Here is a 21,725-nt window from a genome sequence, read left to right as displayed (position 1 = left end):
TAGTTCTTAACATTGAGTTACCCAGGCTCATATTCCTTCGGAGAAAAAAAAAATTACTAGGATACTTGGGAATTAGTTTGAGCTTTGATAAGAAACAAGGATACTCGGTTCTGTCTTTAGGGTCTGGTGTAATTCAAAACCTTCTTTCGAAACGAAATGATAAAACATGTTTGCTAGAAGTATTATGTAAAGTTATCAACCCAAATTTGAAACATGCCTTATTCGGATGGGGTTAGATTTTTAGGTTCATTCAGGCCGTTTTCAACCCGTAGTTTTTCAACTTGTTCTTTCCTTTTGTCTTTGTTTATTTATTTATTTATTTTTTTCTTCCCCTTTTCATTTTCTTTTTTTTTGGGTTTTAATCTTCTTTTTCCATTCCCACCCTCATCTTTTTTTTTTTTTTTTTTTTTACTTCTGTTTTATTACTTTTTGCTCCTTCTTTGTCTTCTTTCTTTTTTTTCTTTTCTTTAACACACACTCAATGATAATGCAGCCGCAAACTCGAGGTGATAATGCAGCTGCAACCAGTAGCGAGCGCAGCTACTCAATGGTCTGTCAGTAATTGCGCTCATTATTGCACTTACTGCACCTCGAGACATTGTTCGGATGTTTTATTTTTGAAGACGGTTGTCAGCTTTTTGTCATTAAAAGGATTTTGTGTGTCGAACTAATTTATTTCACACCCAAATCGTTTTTGAACTAGTAACAGAGACTTGCGCTAATGATATACAGTAAGTTGGAGAAAATGAGAGCATGAAAGAGATGGGGTGGGGTGGAGGTGGAGAAATCATATCTGCAGTAATGAGACCAAAACTCCTGCTACTTAGTGTCAATATTAATCTATTGATTCTGAATTTATTTCTAAATGATTCTGAAAATGTTTGTGATTGTGGTGGACAGCCAATCAGATTTCATCAGATTTCAAATATTAAACAACTCTGTGGTGTAATCAGTAATGCTTTTTGTAGTATCATTTCTTCAGCAGTTTGTTTTTGAGAGTCCTCTTTATTGCTGGAGATTTTCTCGTTGGTAAACTGTGTAATGTTCAGGAAATATTTACCCAGTTTGCATCATTCAGCTTTAGCAACTATCAAGACAATTTACACTCTACAGACCCTACAGAGACTTTACAGATTCTAAAAGACTCCACAGAAACTCGACAGACCCTCCGGACTCTACAGAGACACTACGTACTCTACCGAGTCCCTACGGACTCTACAGCTGACTCTACCGAGTCCCTATGGACTCTACGGACTCTACAGAGACACTACGGACTCTACAGGGACTATACAGGGAAACTATACAGAGACCCTACTTACTTTACAGAGACCCTACAGGGCCACTGCAGAGACACTGGGCTCTACAGACTCTACAGGGACACTACAGAGACTATACAGGGAAACTATACAGAGACCCTACTTACTTTACAGAGATTCTATGTACTCTACCAAGCCCCTACAGAGACACTATGGGGACCCTACAGAGACTCTACAGACACTAAAGAAAAAGTACAGAGACTTTACAGACATTAAAGACAGTACAGAGACAGTATAGAGACACTACAGTGACTTGTGTCCCATGACCAGAGGAACATTCTGAGCTCTACAATCCTAAGATACTTAGATCAGCCTCATGGGAACATAATTTTTTTTCTACATAAAGTGAAAATCGTGTTTGTAAAAGTTTTGTGTAATTGCAGTAAGTTGCATGGCCCTTTAATGACTTCGCTGTTTTGCTTTGTGCTTAATCTCTGCTGTTTCTCTCTTTCACTGCAGTTTATCTTAGGAACACAATGAAAAGAGCTCTTACAGTACAGCTCTTAGTACAGTACCCCCCCCCCCCCCCCCCATTTTTCTTTATTTAATTTCTTAATTTATTTTTCTTAAAAAAAAAGAACATTCTTTTTTTACTTATTTTGGGTTCTTTTTTTAGATTTTTGTATTCAGGTTTTTCTTTTTTTTATTATTATTTTTTTTAAATTTATTTATGATTTCAGATTTATTTTCCAGTGGTGGATGAAGTACACAAAACATGTAGTAAAATATGACTCCAGTAAAAGTAAAAAAGTATTTGCCTTCAATTGAACTCAAGTATCCAAAGTACTATGATTTATTATGGCTGTAATGTTCCTATTATAATTTTTGTCACAAGACTCTTTTCTTAATCCACTCAGTTTATGTGAAAAGACTGTTACTCTTAACACAACAATCTATTAATAGAAGGATATTAATGAGTCAAACACTGATTGATATCTATTAGAATTATCATGAGCCCAAAACCTTCTTTTCAACTACTTCAAAAAAAATCACACAAATAAGGACACGGGTGTGGTGGCGAATTCGACTCGAGTTTCATCCTCCATTTATTCCTCTCTTAATGTTCTGCTTGTTGTTGAATTCATGCTGAACTGTATGTTGGTGATCAGCAGATACCAAGCAGCAATCAGAACAAGTTTAAAACAGAGCGCACGCTCGACCCTGATTGGTGGATTGCTGTGTGTTTGACCAGTTCAAGTTTTTACTTTTAATCCGCTCAAATAAAAAGGAACGACTGATTTTTGAAAATGTAGTTGAGTAAAAAGTACGACTTTAAAACATAGTGAAGTTAAAGTAAAAGTCTCCGCAAATGAAAATACTTCAGTAAAGTGAAAAAGTGAAAAAGTAAAGCGTGAAAAAGCTATTTAAGTACAGTAACGAATTATTCACTTCATTACTGTCCATCACTGATATTTTCTTTGCATTTATTTTCTTTTCCCATTTCCTTAATTCTTTTTCTGTTCTTGTCTAGTTTGATCCTTCATGTTTTTATTTTCTGTTTTGTTGTTTTTGCTTGTTTTCTTTTCTCTTTGAAATGATTATTATGCAATGGCTACCTTCCTAAACTAAACATGGAACCTACCCATAGTCGTCATGGTTACTGAACACAATTATCCTCTTGTACCATCTCGGTGTTGTTTAACTCCTCCATCATCTGATTGCACAATTCTTACTTGGTTTGGTAAAAGTCTTGTGATCGTTCAGCTTGTACTGTGGACCAGCTGCTCTGGGAGGAGTCTAAGCTTGTGAAGGATGATGTTTGTGCTTTTTGGCCAGCACCGGACCCAGACGAGGGTTTCACAGCATTTAACACGAACAGCTGCGTCTGCCTTCGATATGTTCACCGTCACGCTATACAGATGTCCAAAAGACACGTCCCTCGTCCGTATTGTTAAAGGGCTTGATGCTAACGAAGCATGTTCATCAACAAATCCCCTTTCACTAAGAGTCTAAAGCTTTTAGTCATTGGGTTGTCCGAGCTCGGCTTGTTTCTACGTTCTATTATTAGCAGCAGACCTTAAAAGGTCTATTTGGATTCTGTGTTTTGTTCATTTCTGAAGGTCATGAAATGGACCGGACGCTTTTGTTTTGCGCCAGTAGGGCGAGCAAAATTGTTGGACTACATAAAAATTGGTTTTCCCAGCTGGGTCAGAAGATGCATCAGACATTGCTTGCATTTGCAATTCTTTTTTTAGAGCAGATTTGAATCATATTTGCAGGAGAACCCGTTTAAAAATCGGGCCTGGTTTCAACGTCCGCTCCACCAACGCATGCTAATGAAGTCAATGTTTTACCTGTGGCCACAATTACACTTCTGAGAGGCTTTCTGTTGATGCCAGAGCCCAGGAGGACTGTTTAAGATTCTGACCTGCTTCAACACATCATCCAAACACCCTTCTGCAGAGATCCCCTTTCAGTTATCAGATAGAATGGTGGGGTGGTGGTGGTGGGGGGGGCTTGTGTTCCGCCGGACACCTTCGGGAACCTTGTTTTTCATAAACGTAGTCTGATGGAGCCTGGAGGTTTGGCCTGAGTCGCTCCATCAGTGTAGCGCAATGTTCTTGCGTCCTCGGGAAAGTGTTATGAAGGTAGTGTCGTCTACCCACATGCTGATAGTTTCATCATTTACTGCCTGAAATCAAACGTCATGTTACGTTACCATAGTGACCACATGCCAGCTTACTTTCTCAGATTTATTTCCCAAGTGTTTTTCTGGACTGTGTTTTTATACCAAGTTTGTTGACTGTAGTCCATCCGTTCATTGGTTCATCAGTCTCTAACAATTTACATGGGCCAGAGTGAAGTGAATATTTTATTATGATACATAATGAAAGTATTTATTATGCCTCCTAATACTAGATTAATTAAGACTCTAACAAAAAAGAAGTCTGTTGATAACAAGAGGTCGCCCGAAAGTAGATCTTACAGATAGCTAGCTTGGATTTTTTTTCACATGGACAGAAAAAAAGACAGAAACCAAACACTCCATGTAAAAGAGTACTGAACTTTATTACGGTGATAAAAGAAAATCAGTACTGAATCATGAAAATGTGCGAAATGAAATATATTTAAACATATTGATTATTTTAATAAATAAAAAGGAAGATAAGACATGCGGAAACACTCCGAATAAGTAAAAACAGTCACATTCAAAATAAATAAAACAATAAAGCAAATAAACAGCACGTGGTGTCAGTGTCGGGGGGGGGGGGTGTTTCAGTATGTTCTCTGTGCTCTGTTTATTAAAGCGGGTGAATTTGTTGCTGTAATTATTGTACTCTGTGTGATTTGGGATCTGAACGCTGGTCACTGCTGATGTGTTGTTGATGGTCCTCCTGAAGATGTTGGTGCTGGGTGTCGTTCATGTGGTGGCGATGTTGGTTTTATTGCTAGTGGTCTTGTTTTGGTGGTGTTTTTATGCTTGTGGTGTTTTCCTGATGGTGCTGGTGGTAGTCCTGTTCCTGATGGTGGTAATGGTGGCTCTGTTTTTGGTGGTGTGTTCCTGATTGTGGATGTCCTGCTTTTTGTGGTGTTTTCCCTCATGGTGTTGGTTCTGTTTGTAGTGCTGTTTTTTCTGATTGTGGTAGTTCTGTTTTTGGTGGTGTTTCTGTGATGGTGGAGGTCTTGCTGTAGGTGGTGTTTTCCTGAAACTGGTGGTGGTCCTGTTTTTTTTTTATTATTTTTTTTTGGTAGTGTTTCTGGTAGTGCTGGTTGTCCTGTTTTTGTTGTTGATGGGTTAATGGTGGTCCTGTTTTGCTGGTGGTGGTTGGGACTGTTTGATGGGGTTCATTGTTGAACCCCTGTTCTTGTCTTGTCTGTTTTGTCATGTATAGGTTTAATTTATGTCTGTACTTTTGAGAGTCACTAACAGCTGGAACCAAATTCCTTGTGTGCGTCAACACACTTGGCCAATAAACCTGATTCTGATTGTTGTGAAGGTGCTGGTTATTCTGATGTTTTGGTGGTGCTTTTGATCATCATGTTGTTCATGCTGTGTTTGTTTTGCTGCTTCTGTTGGTTGGTTACATTGTTGGTGATGCTGTTAGTAAAGATGCTGACGAAGTCTATGCTGTAGTAATGCTGCTGTGGCTGGTGGAGGTGCTGTTGATGTTGGCTATGCTGATGTTTTTGCTGCGGGTGGTTCTGCTGTTATTTATTAGTGTTGTTTGCGATACTTTAGTGCTGCTCATCTGTTGGTAGATGATCTTGGCGAAGTTATTTTGTCATGTTCTAAGGGCGCCCAGTGAATGTCACGCCACCACCGCTAGACCAAACTAAACAGTGACGAAGCGTTTTTCTTTCTCCCTTGGTCGAGTTCAGAGGTGCTGTTCTGAGGAACGACGAGTCAGGAATGATTTATTAGTCTCACATATTGGACACAGGAAACCGAATATAATCCACACTGTGTCTGGAGCGAGTGTGCTTTATGTAGTGGAGTGTAATAAGTGTTGAAGCGCCCTCTGCTGACTGGCAGAAGAAAAAACAGTTTGTCTGTACTCATTAAAACTACACGCATTGGTGGGGAAAACAACACAATTTTTAAACGATTTGTTCGTTTATCATCAGAGATACGATTTTGGATTTAAAAATAAATTGCTGTTGCTATGGTTACGGCAATGCCATCATGAGTTGGGTCACGCTTTGTATAAGAAGATAAAAAGAATTGTAATCACACTCTTGTGTATAGTCGTTTCTGAGGAGTATTTTCCGGGCTTTTCCAGGGTATTTCGGAATTTTATTGCGAATCATCAAACGTGCGAGTGCTAGTATCACCTCTCTCTCTCTCTCTCTCTCTCTCTCTCTCTCTCTCTCTCTCTCTCTCTCTCTCTCTCTCTCTCTCTCTCTCTCTCTCTCTCTCTCTCTCTCTCTCTCTCTCTGATGCAGTTATTTGTGTTGTGTATCTCAGCGCGCTGGAGTTTATAATCCGAGACGCTCATATCGTGTCTCTCGCTGCATTAATGCTGATGTTCATTGTTTTATTTGGGAGCATGAATAAAACATGAACAATTTTTTACCTTCCACACACACACACACACACACACACACACACACACACACACACACACACAAACTGAGAGAGGAAACTAATAACCATGTGTTTCTTTTTTTTCCCTCTCTCTCTGGCCCTCCATCTTTTTTCTTACCCTTTTTTTTATCCCCCCCCCCCATTTTTTCACACATTGTCTTCCTTACATGTTGCATCCTTTACTCCTCTTTTCTATCCCTCCTGTTTGTCTTGTCGTCTTTATTTCTTCTTTTTTGTCCATTTTTCCTAATTCTCAAACTTTTTTTTTATACTCTTTTCATTTATTTTGCTGTTCTTCCACCTTCATTTCTCTTTTAATCTTTTTTTTGTCCTTTTCCATCTCTATTTTGTAACTTTTTCCTCCCTCCATCCCTGGCTGTGTCTTGTTTTTCTCTTGCGTTCTTTTGTTGCTGTCCTTCTTTCTTTTTCACACCCTGTCTTTCTTTTTAAACCTTTCTTCTTACACTTAATTTTTTTCCTTTCACTTTTCTCTTTCTACTGTTTTTGATTACGTCTCCTTTTCTTTTTTCTACTTTTACATACTCTTTTGTTTGTGTTTTTTTGTTGTTCCTCGCTCTTACTGTGTCTTCCATTATCCTTCTTGTTTTTCCTCCTTGCTCGTCTTTTTCGTCCTTCTCTTTTCTCTCCCCTCCTTTTTCCTTGTTCCCTTCTTCCAGAATGCCGGGAAGTCGTTGTCCTCCTCAGGCAGCCTAGCGAAGGTTCAGAAAGTAGCAAGCTGGCTTTTGGAAATGAACCAGGACCTGCTGGTTCCCGAACCTGCGCCGGAGCCAGAACCTGAGCCCGGACTCATGAACCACGAGCGAGAACCTCAGCAGCGGAGGAGAGATCGAGGTGAGGAGGATGAGGAGGAGGAGGAGGACGAAGACGAGCGAGAGCGTTCCGGAGAGGCGGAAGAAGCGGAAGAGGAACCCTGGCCTTCGGGGAGGGAGTCCGTGAGCCGGAACCAGGCAGCGGAAGAAGGCAGGAGAGAGGAAGTGAACGGAGGAGAGAAAGCCGTGCAGTGGTTGTGGGAGCAGGAGCAGCGGAGACGGCGGCGGAGACGGCGGAACGACGACGAGGAAGAGGAGGAGAACAACAACCACGGCGATGACGAAGGAGGAGAAGGACTGGTACGGACGGGAGACGAAGAGGACGGAGAGCGGGAGGAAGAGGAAGAGATGGACCAGGAGAGCGACGAGTTTGAAGCGTCAGAGGACAGCGCGAGAGAGGAGGACGAGGAAGCGGAGGAGGACGAGGGAGGAGAGACGGGACTACACCCTTCTCCGGTCAAAACCGGAGCGTCGGATCCGAACGATAACTCCGACGTCCAATCAGGACGACAGAACCAAAGCTCATCTTCATCTAAGCACACGCATCCTCAGGTAAGAGACTTCATTCCAACAAAGTAGACATGCAAACGTTCACTTCTATTTTATTAGCATAAGTAGCTATTATGTGTGTTGTTTTTATTATTTATTTAACTTATGGTAATCTAAAAAAAAAAAAAAAGGTTCACAAGGTTTATTACTCTGTGCTTTTTAAGACTTTATCTAGGCATACCTTCGATGTCGCACTCTGGTCTTATGAGCCAATAGGAAGCAAGTGGGCGGGGCCAAAATGTCATTAGCTTGAGTATTAGCATAATGAAGTGCAACATACTTTATAGAAACAAAACGGTCGCCGCTTGTCCACTGATGTGCGGTCACTTTTGTTTTGGATTGTGTGGGCAACCTGTTACTGTTTATTAGCATCCTTTATCATAGCGTTTATTTTTTTTTCAAATTAACATTTACACTTTGAACCTTGATGATGGTCATGCTTACACTTTTTAAGATAAGTTTGGTTTTGGGCGTTTCATAGTAATTCTTCAGTCTGAGAAAGAAGCTACATGAGCAAACGAGCCCAGGCCATTTTCAGGTGTTTGCTGCGCATTAAGTGCTTGTAGTTATATTAGGGGTCTAATTCTATTTGTCACATACACATTCATCCTACATGTAGTTTAATGCTTTTTTACTGTCCAACATGTAACCATGAAAAATAGAATATAAGAATAAAAATAAGTATAAAGTATAAGCATATTAAAATTATAACTAAAAGTATGAAAATAGTTAGGGTGTGCGTGTGCGTGTGCGTGTGTGTGTGTGTGTAATATATATATATATATATATATATATATATATATATATATATATATACACACGCACGCAAGCAAGCACGCATGCATACGCACGCGCGCACGCGCATGCATACATACATACATGTACACACGTGCGAATTGCCAGAAAGGGACGCATGTGTATGGCAGATATTGACAGAAGTACAAATTAAAGTGATCCAGTGGGATTTTTTCTGTTTTGTTTAAAGTGTCTATGTGCAGTAATAAGGTGACATAAAGTGACAGTGCTGTGAGTGTCATATACATAGTGCAGTGTCAAATAATTGTGCAGTGAAGGAAAAGTGAAACAGAGACGGAAGTCCAGGTACTAGATGCTGGGTGTCTCCTGGTTTGGACACCGAATGTCCTGCGGGAAGAAGCTCCTCCTCGCTCTCATCTTTCATGCAGTTTGAGTTCTTTAAACTGTTAAAATGCTAAACATGGACAAGTTGGGGAAAAAAAAAAATTTGGACGTATGACTAAGTTTTTCTGGGCCAAATGTAATACATTTCAGAGTTCCTTGTTTTTGTTAGTTTTCTTTCCTTCCAATTTGGCCGCTCACGATATCAAGATTAACATGAGATTGGCCCAAACTGTTATGGTCCCTTTAAACTCTCAAACTCCAAGTTTATCTTCAGGTTTGATCAGATGCAGTATGAGGATGTGCAGCGGTGGTTTGTGCTGTCTGTAGTAATTAAAGGGTTTACATTGCTTGAAGTTCTCGCTTTTCTCACACGTTGTGTGAATGTTATTGAGGATTCTCTAGAGACCTGCTCGTCTGTTTTGTGGAGTTTGTCTCCCCCTAGTGGTTCTCACATTAATGCAGTGTTTTATGGTTTTATTTGCATTGGAACTACAAAGCTGATTTAGGGAATAGGTATATTATTGAGTTAATTACTGTATTTTCATTTAATTTCAGTTTTATTGTTGTTGCTTGCTCCTATTCTGCAGCCTGTTACTGGTCAGACTGGTGCTAAAAATTGTGAGCTCAACTTATAGTCCGGTGCACGAACAGGCAGCAAGAAAAGTAACCCATTTTAAGATCATAATGACATAGCTAGATCCCGAAACACAAGCATACCCCGATGTCCTCAAATAACACTGCTCACGATCAGCAGAATGCCACCTCATGCTGTACTGCTAATGAATTACTGCATGTGCATAAAGCACAAAAATGCAAGCAAATCATAAAAAAATTCACTTTTTGTGTGTGTGTGTGTGTGTGTGTGTGTGTGTGTGTGTGTGTCTTTCTTTTTGATAAATTCTCGAATAAAGCCCAAGCACTAAGTAGCACTAAAAAGCAGTCATTATAATAGTCATTGGTTAACGCCATCTCTCTGCGTCGGCACTTCCTTATTTTATTGTAGCCGTGGAAACGGTTGCTATGCAACTCCCATTCTTTTATTGCTAAGGGGATACAGCAGAGTGCAAATAAGCAGGAGGATGCAGGTGAATCACAGTTTCGAACGCCTCTGGCTGCATTATAAGCATTAGAATCAGCTTTCTGAGACTTTGCGGCTTCCGGTTACATTCTGTTCCTAGTGCTGTCTGTCTGTCTGTCTGTCTGTCTGTCTGTCCGCAGTGATATATAAAGTATTTTATATATTTATATACACTTCTGTATATTTACATCTGTAGTGTCTCCAATCGATTATTACATAATGTATGTACAAGTGTGAATAGTATCTGTATTGTGTAAAAAAAAACAGGAAAAAAAAAGAAAAGAACACAGGATTGGTTGCGTCCCAAACCACGTAATGTAAAAAGAAGTGTATACCTTCTCTGGTGTCAATTCTTTTGATTTGGTCTTGTCATTTGTAGTTATAGTTTTAGAAGTTCTAGAAAGTAAAGAGAAGGATTAGTTGTGTCCCAAACCATGTGGCTCATCTCAAACTTTTATAAAAAAACAAAACAGAATGGGATTGGTCGGGTCTCATTTCACGTATTGCACATATGCAAGTAGAGATAATAAGCAAGACTGTGCTTGCTTATTAAATACCCACTTTAAGGAGTTTATTTTATTTATTTATTTAATTTTATTTTTACCCCACGTTGGTGTGCTTATTCAGCATTTTATAGAGCAGTGTAGTGTCTGGTGCGGTTCGAAAAACAACCCTGATGTTTCTATGAAGTTCCACTGTGAGACGCTAGAGGGCAGAAATGTTCTACGTTCTCACCGATTGGATTAGAAAACCTTACTGCACGGTTCTGCGAATGGCTTGAAGCCATGACATTTTTCGTGTGTGTGTGTGTGTGTGTGTGTGTGTGTGTGTGTGTGTGTGTGTGTGTGTGTGTGTGTGTGTGTGTGTGTGTGTGTGTGTGTGTGTGTGTGTGTGTGTGTGTGTGAGAAACAACTGATCTGTGTTTCAAAGCAAACCTGTCCGCTGCAGCTGTGCCAGAGCAGCCTCAGGATTATTCATTAATCAGCCGTTTGCCATCTGTGCTGTAACATGGGCCCTCTCTCTCACTCACACACACTCACGCGCACACGCACACACACACACACACAGGGCTCTGACGTGAATCTCATCACATATCTGAATCGAAAAATGTTAAAGAAAAACAGAAGCGCTGATCTAATGTCAGTGTAAGTGTGACTTACCGTGTGTGTGTGTGTGTGTGTGTGTGTGTGTGTGAGAGAGAGACCATGCTTATATTCACCCCTGCTTTAGAAATGTCCTTGGGTTTTATGAAATAACTAAAAGCAGCACACACACAGTTTTGATTTATGTATTTGAGTACTTTATTTAGGGGTGTGTGTGTGTGTGTGTGTGTGTGTGTGTGTGTGTTATATGATGATCGCGGAAGAGCAGGGTCGATCATATCCCAATCCCTCCATCATGTACACGGGAGCAGGTTTTGTCAACGGGCTTACGTTCAGCGACACGACGAGCCGATTTTATTCCCTGTACCTCCGAAGGACGACTTGGATGTCAGATTTACGCAGTGTGTGAACACACACACACGCACACTTCAAGCTCTTTGTGCGTCCGTGTAAAGATTTCTCTCTGAAGCAGTGTGTGCATAAATGATTCATATTCACCTGAAATTTTAAACACGTTTTCCTCCCACAGCAGTCCACAAGGACGCTGTGTGTGTGTGTGTGTGTGTGTGTGTGTGTACATACTGATGTAATATCCTTGAGGCAGCGAATGACTTAGCACACACAAATGTCCTAATAACTTGGATTTCAGATGTTTGTACTAATATCTGATTGAGCTCCTTAATGAATCTGTCCTTCAAAACACATCTGAGAAAGTTTCTCGGTTGCGTTACATGGTAATGCAGTGTACCAGCACGCAGTCTACACTAGCATTATACCAGGGTGGTAAGATGCTGAATTTCTGATCATGAAGGTCATGAGTTTAAATCCCAGCACCATTAAGATGCCCTTGAGCAAAGCCCTTACTAGAGTTTAAACGTTTCATAGATTTTGCAGATTATATAATGTTCATTTTGATAGTTTTTCCGGGTTGCGTCTGAGAAGGTCCGGTATCATTACACAATACAGGTGCTACCTCTAGAGGTGAATCACTGATGCCACATGCATTTATTAATTATATGTTTATATTTATTAATGTAATCGGCTATCGGTAGAATCCTGTCGACCTCTACCTGCTCACTCCAAAAATGGGAGTCACCTGCAGCGCTGCACAGGACTCGCTCGAGAAGAACGTCTCCAAAGAAGTGTGTTTTTGGATGTGAGGGAAGGAGAACCGTATTCAGGATTTACCATATAGACATGTCTTGCTGTTGTTGCCAATGATCTTCATGCTCAAATTCAGACTCTGGTCCGATTTTGGATCCAATACATACGTCTGGATCTGATTGTTAGCCGTTGTTCATTGAAGACTATAAAGGTTTTGTTCCTGTTTTATTTACAGCGATGTCCCAGCTCGCATACGATTGCTACGCAAAAGCTATTTGTGCTCACGGATCTTTAGGAAAAAAAAAAAGTATTGACTAACTTGCATTATAGCAATATATACATACACACACGCGTACTCAAAACTAGCATCCTAGCAAACGGCTAAAATGATGTGTTCTGTGAACTTGCCACAACAAACACTTTCCTGTATTTCAAACAGCTTTAATATTAGCAGGATCTCTGGTTCCCTGAAGGTGTGTGAATTTATTTGTTTGTTTTTAAAGCAACAAGACCCCTGCCATTTTTTACTTCTCTTTCCATTTGCACTGCTTAGCGGCGTAGATCTGTGTTCTGAACATAAGGCGCATACTTCAGTGTGGGGAGATTAACAGCGGAGCTCAACACAGGAGCGCTAAAAATGAACATGCTTCCAAATGTCTTTGTTCCACTAAGCCTGAGCTGAGCCATGTGGCACTTTGGCCATCAGGGCTTCTCCCCCCCACACTCTTTAAGTCCAAATGCTTTTGTATTGGTTTGTGTTTTTGGTGTTTTTTTATTTTTATTTAGAGTAATCTTCAAGTAATGCAAAAGAACATGCTGGAATGAAGCAGGGCAGTTGAGCGCAATGGTTTCCAGGCCAGTAATTGTAGGAATTCGAAGTAAACTCATGGCATTTTGTGAAAAAGGAAGTTCAAACACGTACCTTTTGTCCTGCTGTCGGTAAACATCGTCTCGGAGTGGATGCCTGTCGTACATTTTGACATCCGTGTCCAAGCGAGTGACTTCTAAATCGAACCTTTTTGAAAACGGTCGAGTTTGAGGTGTGGTGTATTGAACGCCGGTTCTGGAAAAACGGCACTTTAAGAGCAACAGGGAACAAAGAAAAGCCAAGACTTGCTTTTAGGTATTTTTGGTATCAGGTGAAACGAATATGACTGGAAATGGGACTGGGCTTGAATGACTGTAACAAATAATCATTGTATTTATTTATTTATTTATTTATTTATTTGTTTATTTAAGCCTACAGGGGGCACCAAAGCTGGACCTCTTTCTTACGATTCGTCCAAACTGTCCATAAAAAAAGAATAAAGTAGTTATTTTAGTTAGGAGCCTAAATCCATCAAGTTTTGTCATGATACAAATGCAAAATTATCTTGTAGGTATCATACATCCTAGTGAGCCACTGAACGTGCTAACTGGTTTCGTAATAAGGAGATTAGCATACAGCTTAACATGCTACACATGCTATGTCATGAACTAGCATTGGTTAATAGGCTCACACATTAAACTTGTGTTAGAGTACAGTAAAACAACAGAGTAATACCCTTCAAACTTGTATTACTGCCACAAAATTAATGCTGTGTGGATTAGCAAAACCCCAAAGCAAAATTAAATAGTAATTAATAGTATTTTAGAGTTTGGCCTGCATCTAGCATTGTTTTATTTATTTATTTATTTTTACTCCATGTGATGCTGAGTCACTGAGCTGTGAAATTTAGCCTGACTTAAGTACCACCTACCATATGAGTTGTAGACATCTTGATTTGTCAGCTCAGAAAGAATGATTCTGGTACCCCAGGTGCTTTTTCTGGATACTTTCCAAATCAGGATGAGCTTTATAGTGTGGAAATCTTTCTGGCCTTCAATGTTTTACGATTACATGGAAAATTTTACGCTTTATTTTCTGCCTTGCCGTTATTTAGCGTATGCCTTATACCGCGACAATTGAGGCAAAAGAAATGAATGGAAATAAACTGATGAATGATAGTGCGGGTAAAGTGGCTCGGTGCTAAACTGTTGCGTCAGTGATCTGAGTCACGAGCTGGAAATGAAACTAGGGAAGGAGTATAAGTCATCAGGACTGTAGGCAGTGTTTTGATAACACGCCATATGGGAGCATGAATGTTGTTTTGTCAGTTTACAGTGTGATATTTGTTTCCCTGTGGTGGATTCAGGGACGGGTTTCGTTCACAATTGTTCAACTTTTTTATTCTAAACTTGCTGACTAATACTATTTAATATTCAAATGTATTCATTTGTGTGTGTGTGTGTGTGTGTGTTTGTGTGTGTGTATGTATGTGTGTGTATATGTGTATGTATATATATATATATATATATATATATATATATATATACATACATACATACATACATACACACACACACACACACAGTGAGAAAAATTAGTATTTGAACACCCTGCTATTTTGCAAGTTCTCCCACTTAGAAATCATGGAGGGGTCTGAAATTGTCATCGTAGGTGCATGTCCACTGTGAGAGACATAATCTAAAAAAAGAAATCCAGAAATCACAATGTATGATTTTTTAACTATTTATTTGTATGATACAGCTGCAAATAAGTATTTGAACACCTGAGAAAGTCAATGTTAATATTTGGTACAGTAGCCTTTGTTTGCAATTACAGAGGTCAAACGTTTCCTGTAGTTTTTCACCAGGTTTGCACACACTGCAGGAGGGATTTTGGCCCACTCCTCCACACAGATCTTCTCTAGATCAGTCAGGCTTCTGGCCTGTCGCTGAGAAACACAGAGTTTGAGCTCCCTCCAAAGATTCTCTATTGGGTTTAGGTCTGGAGACTGGCTAGGCCACGGCAGAACCTTGATATGCTTCTTACAGAGCCACTCCTTGGTTATCCTGGCTGTGTGCTTCGGGTCATTGTCATGTTGGAAGACCCAGCCTCGACCCATCTTCAATGCTCTAACTGAGGGAAGGAGGTTGTTTCCCAAAATCTCGCAATACATGGCCCCGGTCATTCTCTCCTTAATACAGTGCAGTCGCCCTGTCCCATGTGCAGAAAAACACCCCCAAAGCATGATGCTACCACCCCCATGCTTCACAGTAGGGATGGTTCTCATCATTCTTCTTCCTCCAAACACTTTTAGTGGAATTATGACCCAAAAGTTCTATTTTGGTCTCATCTGACCACATGACTTTCTCCCATGACTCCTCTGGATCATCCAAATGGTCATTGGCAAACTTAAGACGTGCCTGGACATGTGCTGGTTTAAGCAGGGGAACCTTCCGTGCCATGCATGATTTCAAACCATGGCGTCTTAGTGTATTACCAACAGTTACCTTGGAAACGGTGGGACCAGCTCCTCCCGTGTAGTTCTGGGCTGATTTCTCACCTTAATTAGGATCATTGAGACCCCACAAGGTGAGATCTTGCATGGAGCCCCAGTCCGAGGGAGATTGACAGTCATGTTTAGCTTCTTCCATTTTCTAATGATTACTCCAACAGTGGACCTTTTTCACCAAGCTGCTTGGCAATTTCCCCGTAGCCCTTTCCAGCCTTGTGGAGGTGTACAATTTTATCTCTAGTGTCTTTGGACAGCTCTTCGGTCTTGGCCATGTTAGTAGTTGGATTCTTACTGATTGTATGGGGTGGACAGGTGTCTTTATGCAGCTAACGACCTTAAACAGGTGCATCTAATTTAGGATAATAAATGTAGTGCAGGTGGACATTTTAAAGGCAGACTAACAGGTCTTTGAGGGTCAGAATTCTAGCTGATAGACAGGTGTTCAAATACTTTTTTGCAGCTGTATCATACAAATAAATAGTTTAAAAATCATATATTGTGATTTGTGGATTTTTTTTTAGATTATGTCTCTCACAGTGGACATGCACCTACGATGACAATTTCAGACCCCTCCATGATTTCTAAGTGGGAGAACTTGCAAAATAGCAGGGTGTTCAAATTCTTATTTTCCTCACTGTGTGTGTGTGTATATATATATAGATATAGATATAGATATATAGATATAGATGGCGAGTGTGTGTGTGTGTGTATGTATGTATATGTATGTGTGTGTGTGTGTGTGTGTGTGTGTATATATATATAAAAAAAAAATAAAAAAAAAACGGGAATCCCTGACTAGGGATTTACATAGTCAAATGAAAATCATAGCCTTGCCTACAGTCAACTGATAGTCAACTTGAATCGTGTGTGTGGGGTGGGGGGGCGAGCAACACCTGGTAGTCAACAAATGGGTAGGACAACTTTTATTTTCTTTTACACACAACATACAGAAACAACTTTCTAATAAAGTGACCAAAACTGCCTGTCAAGCGATGGACAAAACAGGTGATGTCATTTTAATCCTTTTTTAACATTGTTGAATGTCGAAATGCGATGCGAATAAACATTCGTAAAACGATTCCTCACAACGTTTTAAAGCCACGATGGACAGAACATCACACAAACATATAGAAAGAAACGTATCAAAACATTTACAAGAGAGGATTTGTGGTATTTTATGAGGAAGTCAGGTGTGTCAGAGAAGTATGTAAGGGTGATGCCGGATATGTATGAGGACAGTGTGACAACAGTGAAGTGTGCAGTAGGAACGACAGACTGGTTCAAGGTGAAGGTTGGATTGCATCAAGGATCGGCTCTGAGCCCTTTCCTGTTTGCAGTGGTAATGGACAGGTTGACGGACGAGGTCAGACAGGAGTCTCCCTGGACTATAATGTTTGCGGATGATATTGTGATTTGTGGTTTTGAGTAGTGAGCAGTACGTGCTGGAGAGAAGGGGAATGAAAGTCAGTAGGAGCAAGACAGAGTACATGTGTGTGAATGAGAGGGAGGGCAGTGGAGTGGTGCAGTTGCAGGGAGAAGAGGTGGAGAAGGTGGTGGAGTTCAGGTACCTGGGGGTCAACAGTGCAAAGTAATGGAGAGTGTGTTAGAAAAGTGAAGAAAAGAATCCAGGCAGGGTGGAGTGGGTGGAGAAGAGTGATAGCAGGAGTGATTTGTGATAGTAGGGTATCTGCAAGAATGAAAAGGAAAGTTTATAGGACTGTGGTGAGACCTGCGATGTTGTATGGACTAGAGACATTGGCATTGAGTAAAAGACAGGAGGTGGAGCTGGAGGTAGCAGAGCTGAAGATGTTGAGGTTTTTGTTGGGAGTTAACGAGGATGGACAAGAAGAAGAAGCCAAAAGAAGAAGAAGAAGAAGCAGAAACCTTAAAAAAAATAAAATAATAATAATAATAAGACAGACAAGATTTGCATTTCACATGTCGGCAGATCAAATGAAACCGGCTAAAGTACAGCGCACCACCGATGTACAGAATGCAATTAGAGCAGAATTTACCTTTACAGAATCTCCCAGAGATTGTTAAATATTTCAACCCCTGCCGCAAAGATGCTCCCGTGTCAGTCACGGATCATGGAAAGCGAAATGTCACTCTGTCACGGTCGTTGGATTTATTCATGCACCTTAATATTTATATAAATCTTTTTTTTCTTCGCATTTTTATTCACAGAAATTGTCATAGGCTGTTGATTCACTTATTGGGAGAAAACCAGTAGCTCTATGTAAAATCAAACATTGAGTTATATATAAAAAAAATTATTCTAACAATTGTTTGGACTAATTAGTTTGATATTAAACAATACGTCTCATTTGAGATCTAATGGACGACACGGTTGCCATTCTGCATCTCGAATAATCTTCGTTTAACGGCATTTCTAGGATTTAGCGATCTTTTGTGCGTAGTGGTGTCCCCTTATTACTGCCATGGCTGCTCGTTAAATCAGGAAGCTCATTTGGACAATTGATGTCTAGGGCCAAATAAGCCGCTGACCAAATTTCTTGCTATTGGTCAGGGCTCAAGCTGGGGCAGTAACCAAGTGTCCGAATTCCCAGGGTGGGGGTGAAAAGAGCTTTAGAAAGAAGAGCAGCTGCCAGGCTCGCTGCTTACATCACACCCTGGGATATTTTAAAGGGGGCTGAGAGCTGTCAGGTTGAACTGTCTGTGGCTATACAGAGCCAGTTAGAACCTGGTCTTCACATTAGTCGGAGTGAATCTTTTAAGGTTTTTGATTCGGCACACAAGATCCAGGTAGTTCTCGAGCTCTTCATTTCATCCAACCTTGTTAGAAGATAAGGACAACAGACTCTTTATTTTCCTTCCTTCGGGATATGACTTACTAGTTCACTGGACTACTTGGCACTACTCCGGCATTGCTCCATCCTACGCTTTTCATCTTTCAGCAATTACAAGAAGAAAATGCCCAAATCCTCGCCCAAGGAAAAGGCTCCACCCACTCCACCTGAGAGCCCCGCTTTAGAGTTTTTGGACCACAAGGAAGGGACCAATGAGCCTTCACAGAGTGTGTTGGAGATATTTAGCACCATCATCGCACAGAGCCTGCCTTTCTGTCGCAGACGGGTGAGTCTGACTTTGATTGGCCGGTGTCCTAGTTAGGTCACGGCGGCAGCCATTTTGTTGATCGAATACCCGGAGATTGACTGGCGTCCTACCTTGAAATGGCTCATCTGTAAGAGTGTCTGCTTTATTCACTAGTTTAGAGGTGCGCACTAAACAAAAGAGCTCGTTTGATACCTATTCAAATTCTATTTCGTTCCCTGTGAAAATCTTCAACTTCGCACATATAATCACCCGCTGACACGTGATTAGGCATTTCGTTTCTTAGGCACGCTTGCAGTAGAAACGCTCATTGCTGAAGAAATGAAGTACCTGAGACGGAGCCCTGAACAATCAAGAGTTCATATTTTAAAAATTATGATTCATGCTTACACCTCCGGCTTCCCTGTCGCTGTCACGAACAATGACAGCAATTGGTCTGGCGGAAGAAGTGGACTGAATATAGCAGCGTGTTATAAGTTGTCACCATGTGCTGCGCTGCTGTCATTTTAATGGCACTTCCAAAGTCTTTTGCAGACAGTTCGGCCAAGTCAGACGTCTGCGTTCGCGTCCGAGTTGTCTGCTCTAACGAGGCCTGTACACGGCTGAGCAGCCAAGTCGGGTTCCTGTGCCTTTTCTGTCCTGAGATAATGCTTTTAGCCACAGAGTGCATGCTAGCACCGATAAGCCGTCACACCACTCCTCGTTTAGCAGCATCGAAGATGCGAACAGATGACCTTAAAAAGCCAGCGCTCTATTTTTAGGCTCGTGCGGGACGACGCAAAAAGGGCGTGGATCTATAAGAATGCTTATTTTCCTTAAAGCCGGTATTTCTTTTTAGACGTAGCCGAACTGTCGCAAGACTCTATCTTGACAACTGGCACTATGGTCACCGTGGCATTTGTTGTTTTTGGTGTTGAAAGTGAGTGAAAGGTCTACCGTTGTTTTCAGACAGCTTAAACACGGCGCACCCTTTTGAGGAATCTCTACCATCCTCCGGGACTAAAGAACGAGCTTTATATAGTTTTGAAAGATGCTCCGAGGCCACACATCACTGACAAACAAAAATAAGAACCTGGTGCTCATGGCGTTCGTGGAGTCTAGTAGCCACTATATTTCCATATCGTGATTCTGCCATTGTGGTTTGTTTCAGAGTTGACGGTTTGTGTCTAAAATAGAGCAGAAGTGCAAACTCCAAAAAATGACTAATAAGCATTCAACAGTGTTTTTTTTTTTTTTTTTATAGCTCCTTTAGCATATATATATATATATATATATATGCATATAATATATATATGCATATATATATATATATATATATATATATATATATATATATATATATATATATATATGCCACTTTTAAAGGAGCTATAAAAAAAAACCCACTGTTGAGTGCTTATTAGTCATTTTTCACTCACTCACTCACTCACTCACTCACTCACTCACTCACTCACTCACTCACTCACTCACTCACTCACTCACTCACTCACACACACACACACACACACACACACACACACACACACACACACACACACACACACATATATACAGTGGGTACGGAAAGTATTCAGACCCCGTTAAATTTTTCACTTTTTGTTATATTGCAGCCATTTGCTAAAATCATTTAAGTTCATTTCTTTTCCTCATGAATGTACACACAGCTCCCCATACTGACAGAAAAACACAGAATTGTTGACCTTTTTGCAGATTTATTAAAAAAGAAAAACTGAAATATCACATGGTCCTAAGTATTCAGACCCTTTGCTGTGACACTCATATATTTAACTCAGGTGCTCTCCATTTCTTCTGATCATCCTTGAGATGGTTCTACACCTTCATTTGAGTCCAGAAATTTTTGATTATACTGATTGGACTTGATTAGGAAAGCCACACACCTGTTTATATAAGACCTTACAGATCACAATGCATGTCAGAGCAAATGAGAATCATTAAGGTCAAAGGAACTGCCTGAAGAGCTCAGAGACAGAATTGTGGCAAGGCACAGATCTGGCCAAGGTTCCAAAAATGTTTTTGCTGCACTTAAGGTTCCTAAGAGCACAGTGGCCTCCATAATCCTCAAATGGAAGACGTTTGGGACGACCAGAACCCTTCCTAGAGCTGGCCGACCGGCCAAACTGAGCTATCGGGGGAGAAGAGCCTTGGTGAGAGAGGTAAAGTAAAACCCAAAGATCACTGTGGCTGAGCTCCAGAGATGCAGTCGGGAGATGGGAGAAAGTTGTAGAAAGTCAACCATCACTGCAGCCCTTCACCAGTGGGGCTTTATAGCAGAGTGGCCCGACGGAAGCCTCTCCTCAGTGCAGGACACATGAAAACCTGCATGGAGTTCTCCAAGATGGTGAGAAATAAGATTCTCTGGTCTGATGAGACCAGGATAGAACTTTTTGGCCTTAATTCTAAGCGGTATGTGTGGAGAAAACCAGGCACTGCTCATCACCTGTCCAGTACAGTCTCAACAATGAAGCATGGTGGTGGCAGCATCATGCTGTGGGGGTGTTTTTCAGCTGCAGGGACAGGACGACTGGTTGCAATCAAGGGAAAGATGAATGCGGCCAAGCACAGGGATATCCTGGACGAAAACCTTCTCCAGAGTGCTTTGGACCTCAAACTGGGCTGAAGGTTTACCTTCCAACAAGACAATGACCCTAAGCACACAGCTAAAATAACGATGGAGTGGCTTCACAACAACTCCGTGACTGTTCTTGAATGGCCCAGCCAGAGCAATGACTTAAACCCAATTGAGCATCTCTGGAGAGACCTAAAAATAGCTGTCCACCAACGTTTACCGTCCAACTTGACAGAACTGGAGAGGATCTGCAAGGAGGAATGGCAGAGGATCCCTGAATCCAGGTGTGAAAAACTTGTGGCAGCCTTCCCAAAAAGACTCATGGCTGTATTAGATCAAAAGGGTGCTTTTACTAAATACTGAGCAAAGGGTCTGAATACTTAGGACCATGTGATATTTTAGTTTTTCTTTTTTAATAAATCTGCAACAGTGTCAACAATTCTGTGTTTTTCTGTCAATATAGGGTGCTGTGTGTACATTCATGAGGAAAAGAAACGAACTTAAATGATTTTAGCAAGTGGCTGCAAAATAAAAAAGAGTGAAAAATTTAAGGGGGTCTGAATACTTTCCGTACCCACTGTATATATATATATATAA

The 21,725-nt window shown here is 40.8% G+C and overlaps 2 protein-coding genes across 3 annotated transcripts in view; both read left to right on the top strand.

Moving 5' to 3' along the window:
• Positions 1-21,725, top strand: part of LOC310721180 (craniofacial development protein 2-like) — a 437,392-nt gene that overhangs the window by 166,713 nt on the left and 248,954 nt on the right. Inside the window, exon 2 of one of the 2 annotated variants that reach the window (XM_083532576.1) lies at positions 16,706-16,816. The exons of the other annotated variant lie outside the window; for it this stretch is intronic. The gene's annotated coding sequence lies outside the window, so the exon portion shown is untranslated. The remainder of the gene's footprint in view (positions 1-16,705; positions 16,817-21,725) is intronic. 2 annotated transcript variants of the gene reach the window in all.
• The window catches only part of fbxw7 (F-box and WD repeat domain containing 7), a 145,779-nt gene that overhangs the window by 36,884 nt on the left and 87,170 nt on the right, over positions 1-21,725 (top strand). The window contains exon 3 of the mRNA XM_083532538.1: positions 7,020-7,724. Within this exon, the coding sequence (XP_083388664.1) occupies positions 7,092-7,724 (633 nt within the window). The 5' untranslated portion in view covers positions 7,020-7,091. The remainder of the gene's footprint in view (positions 1-7,019; positions 7,725-21,725) is intronic.

This window comes from Silurus aristotelis (assembly GCF_946808225.1).
Source record: "Silurus aristotelis genome assembly, chromosome: 27".
Taxonomy (NCBI): Eukaryota; Metazoa; Chordata; class Actinopteri; order Siluriformes; family Siluridae; genus Silurus; species Silurus aristotelis.
The sequence above is the reverse complement of the archived record's forward strand: the minus strand, read 5'-3'. Positions and strand labels throughout refer to the sequence as shown.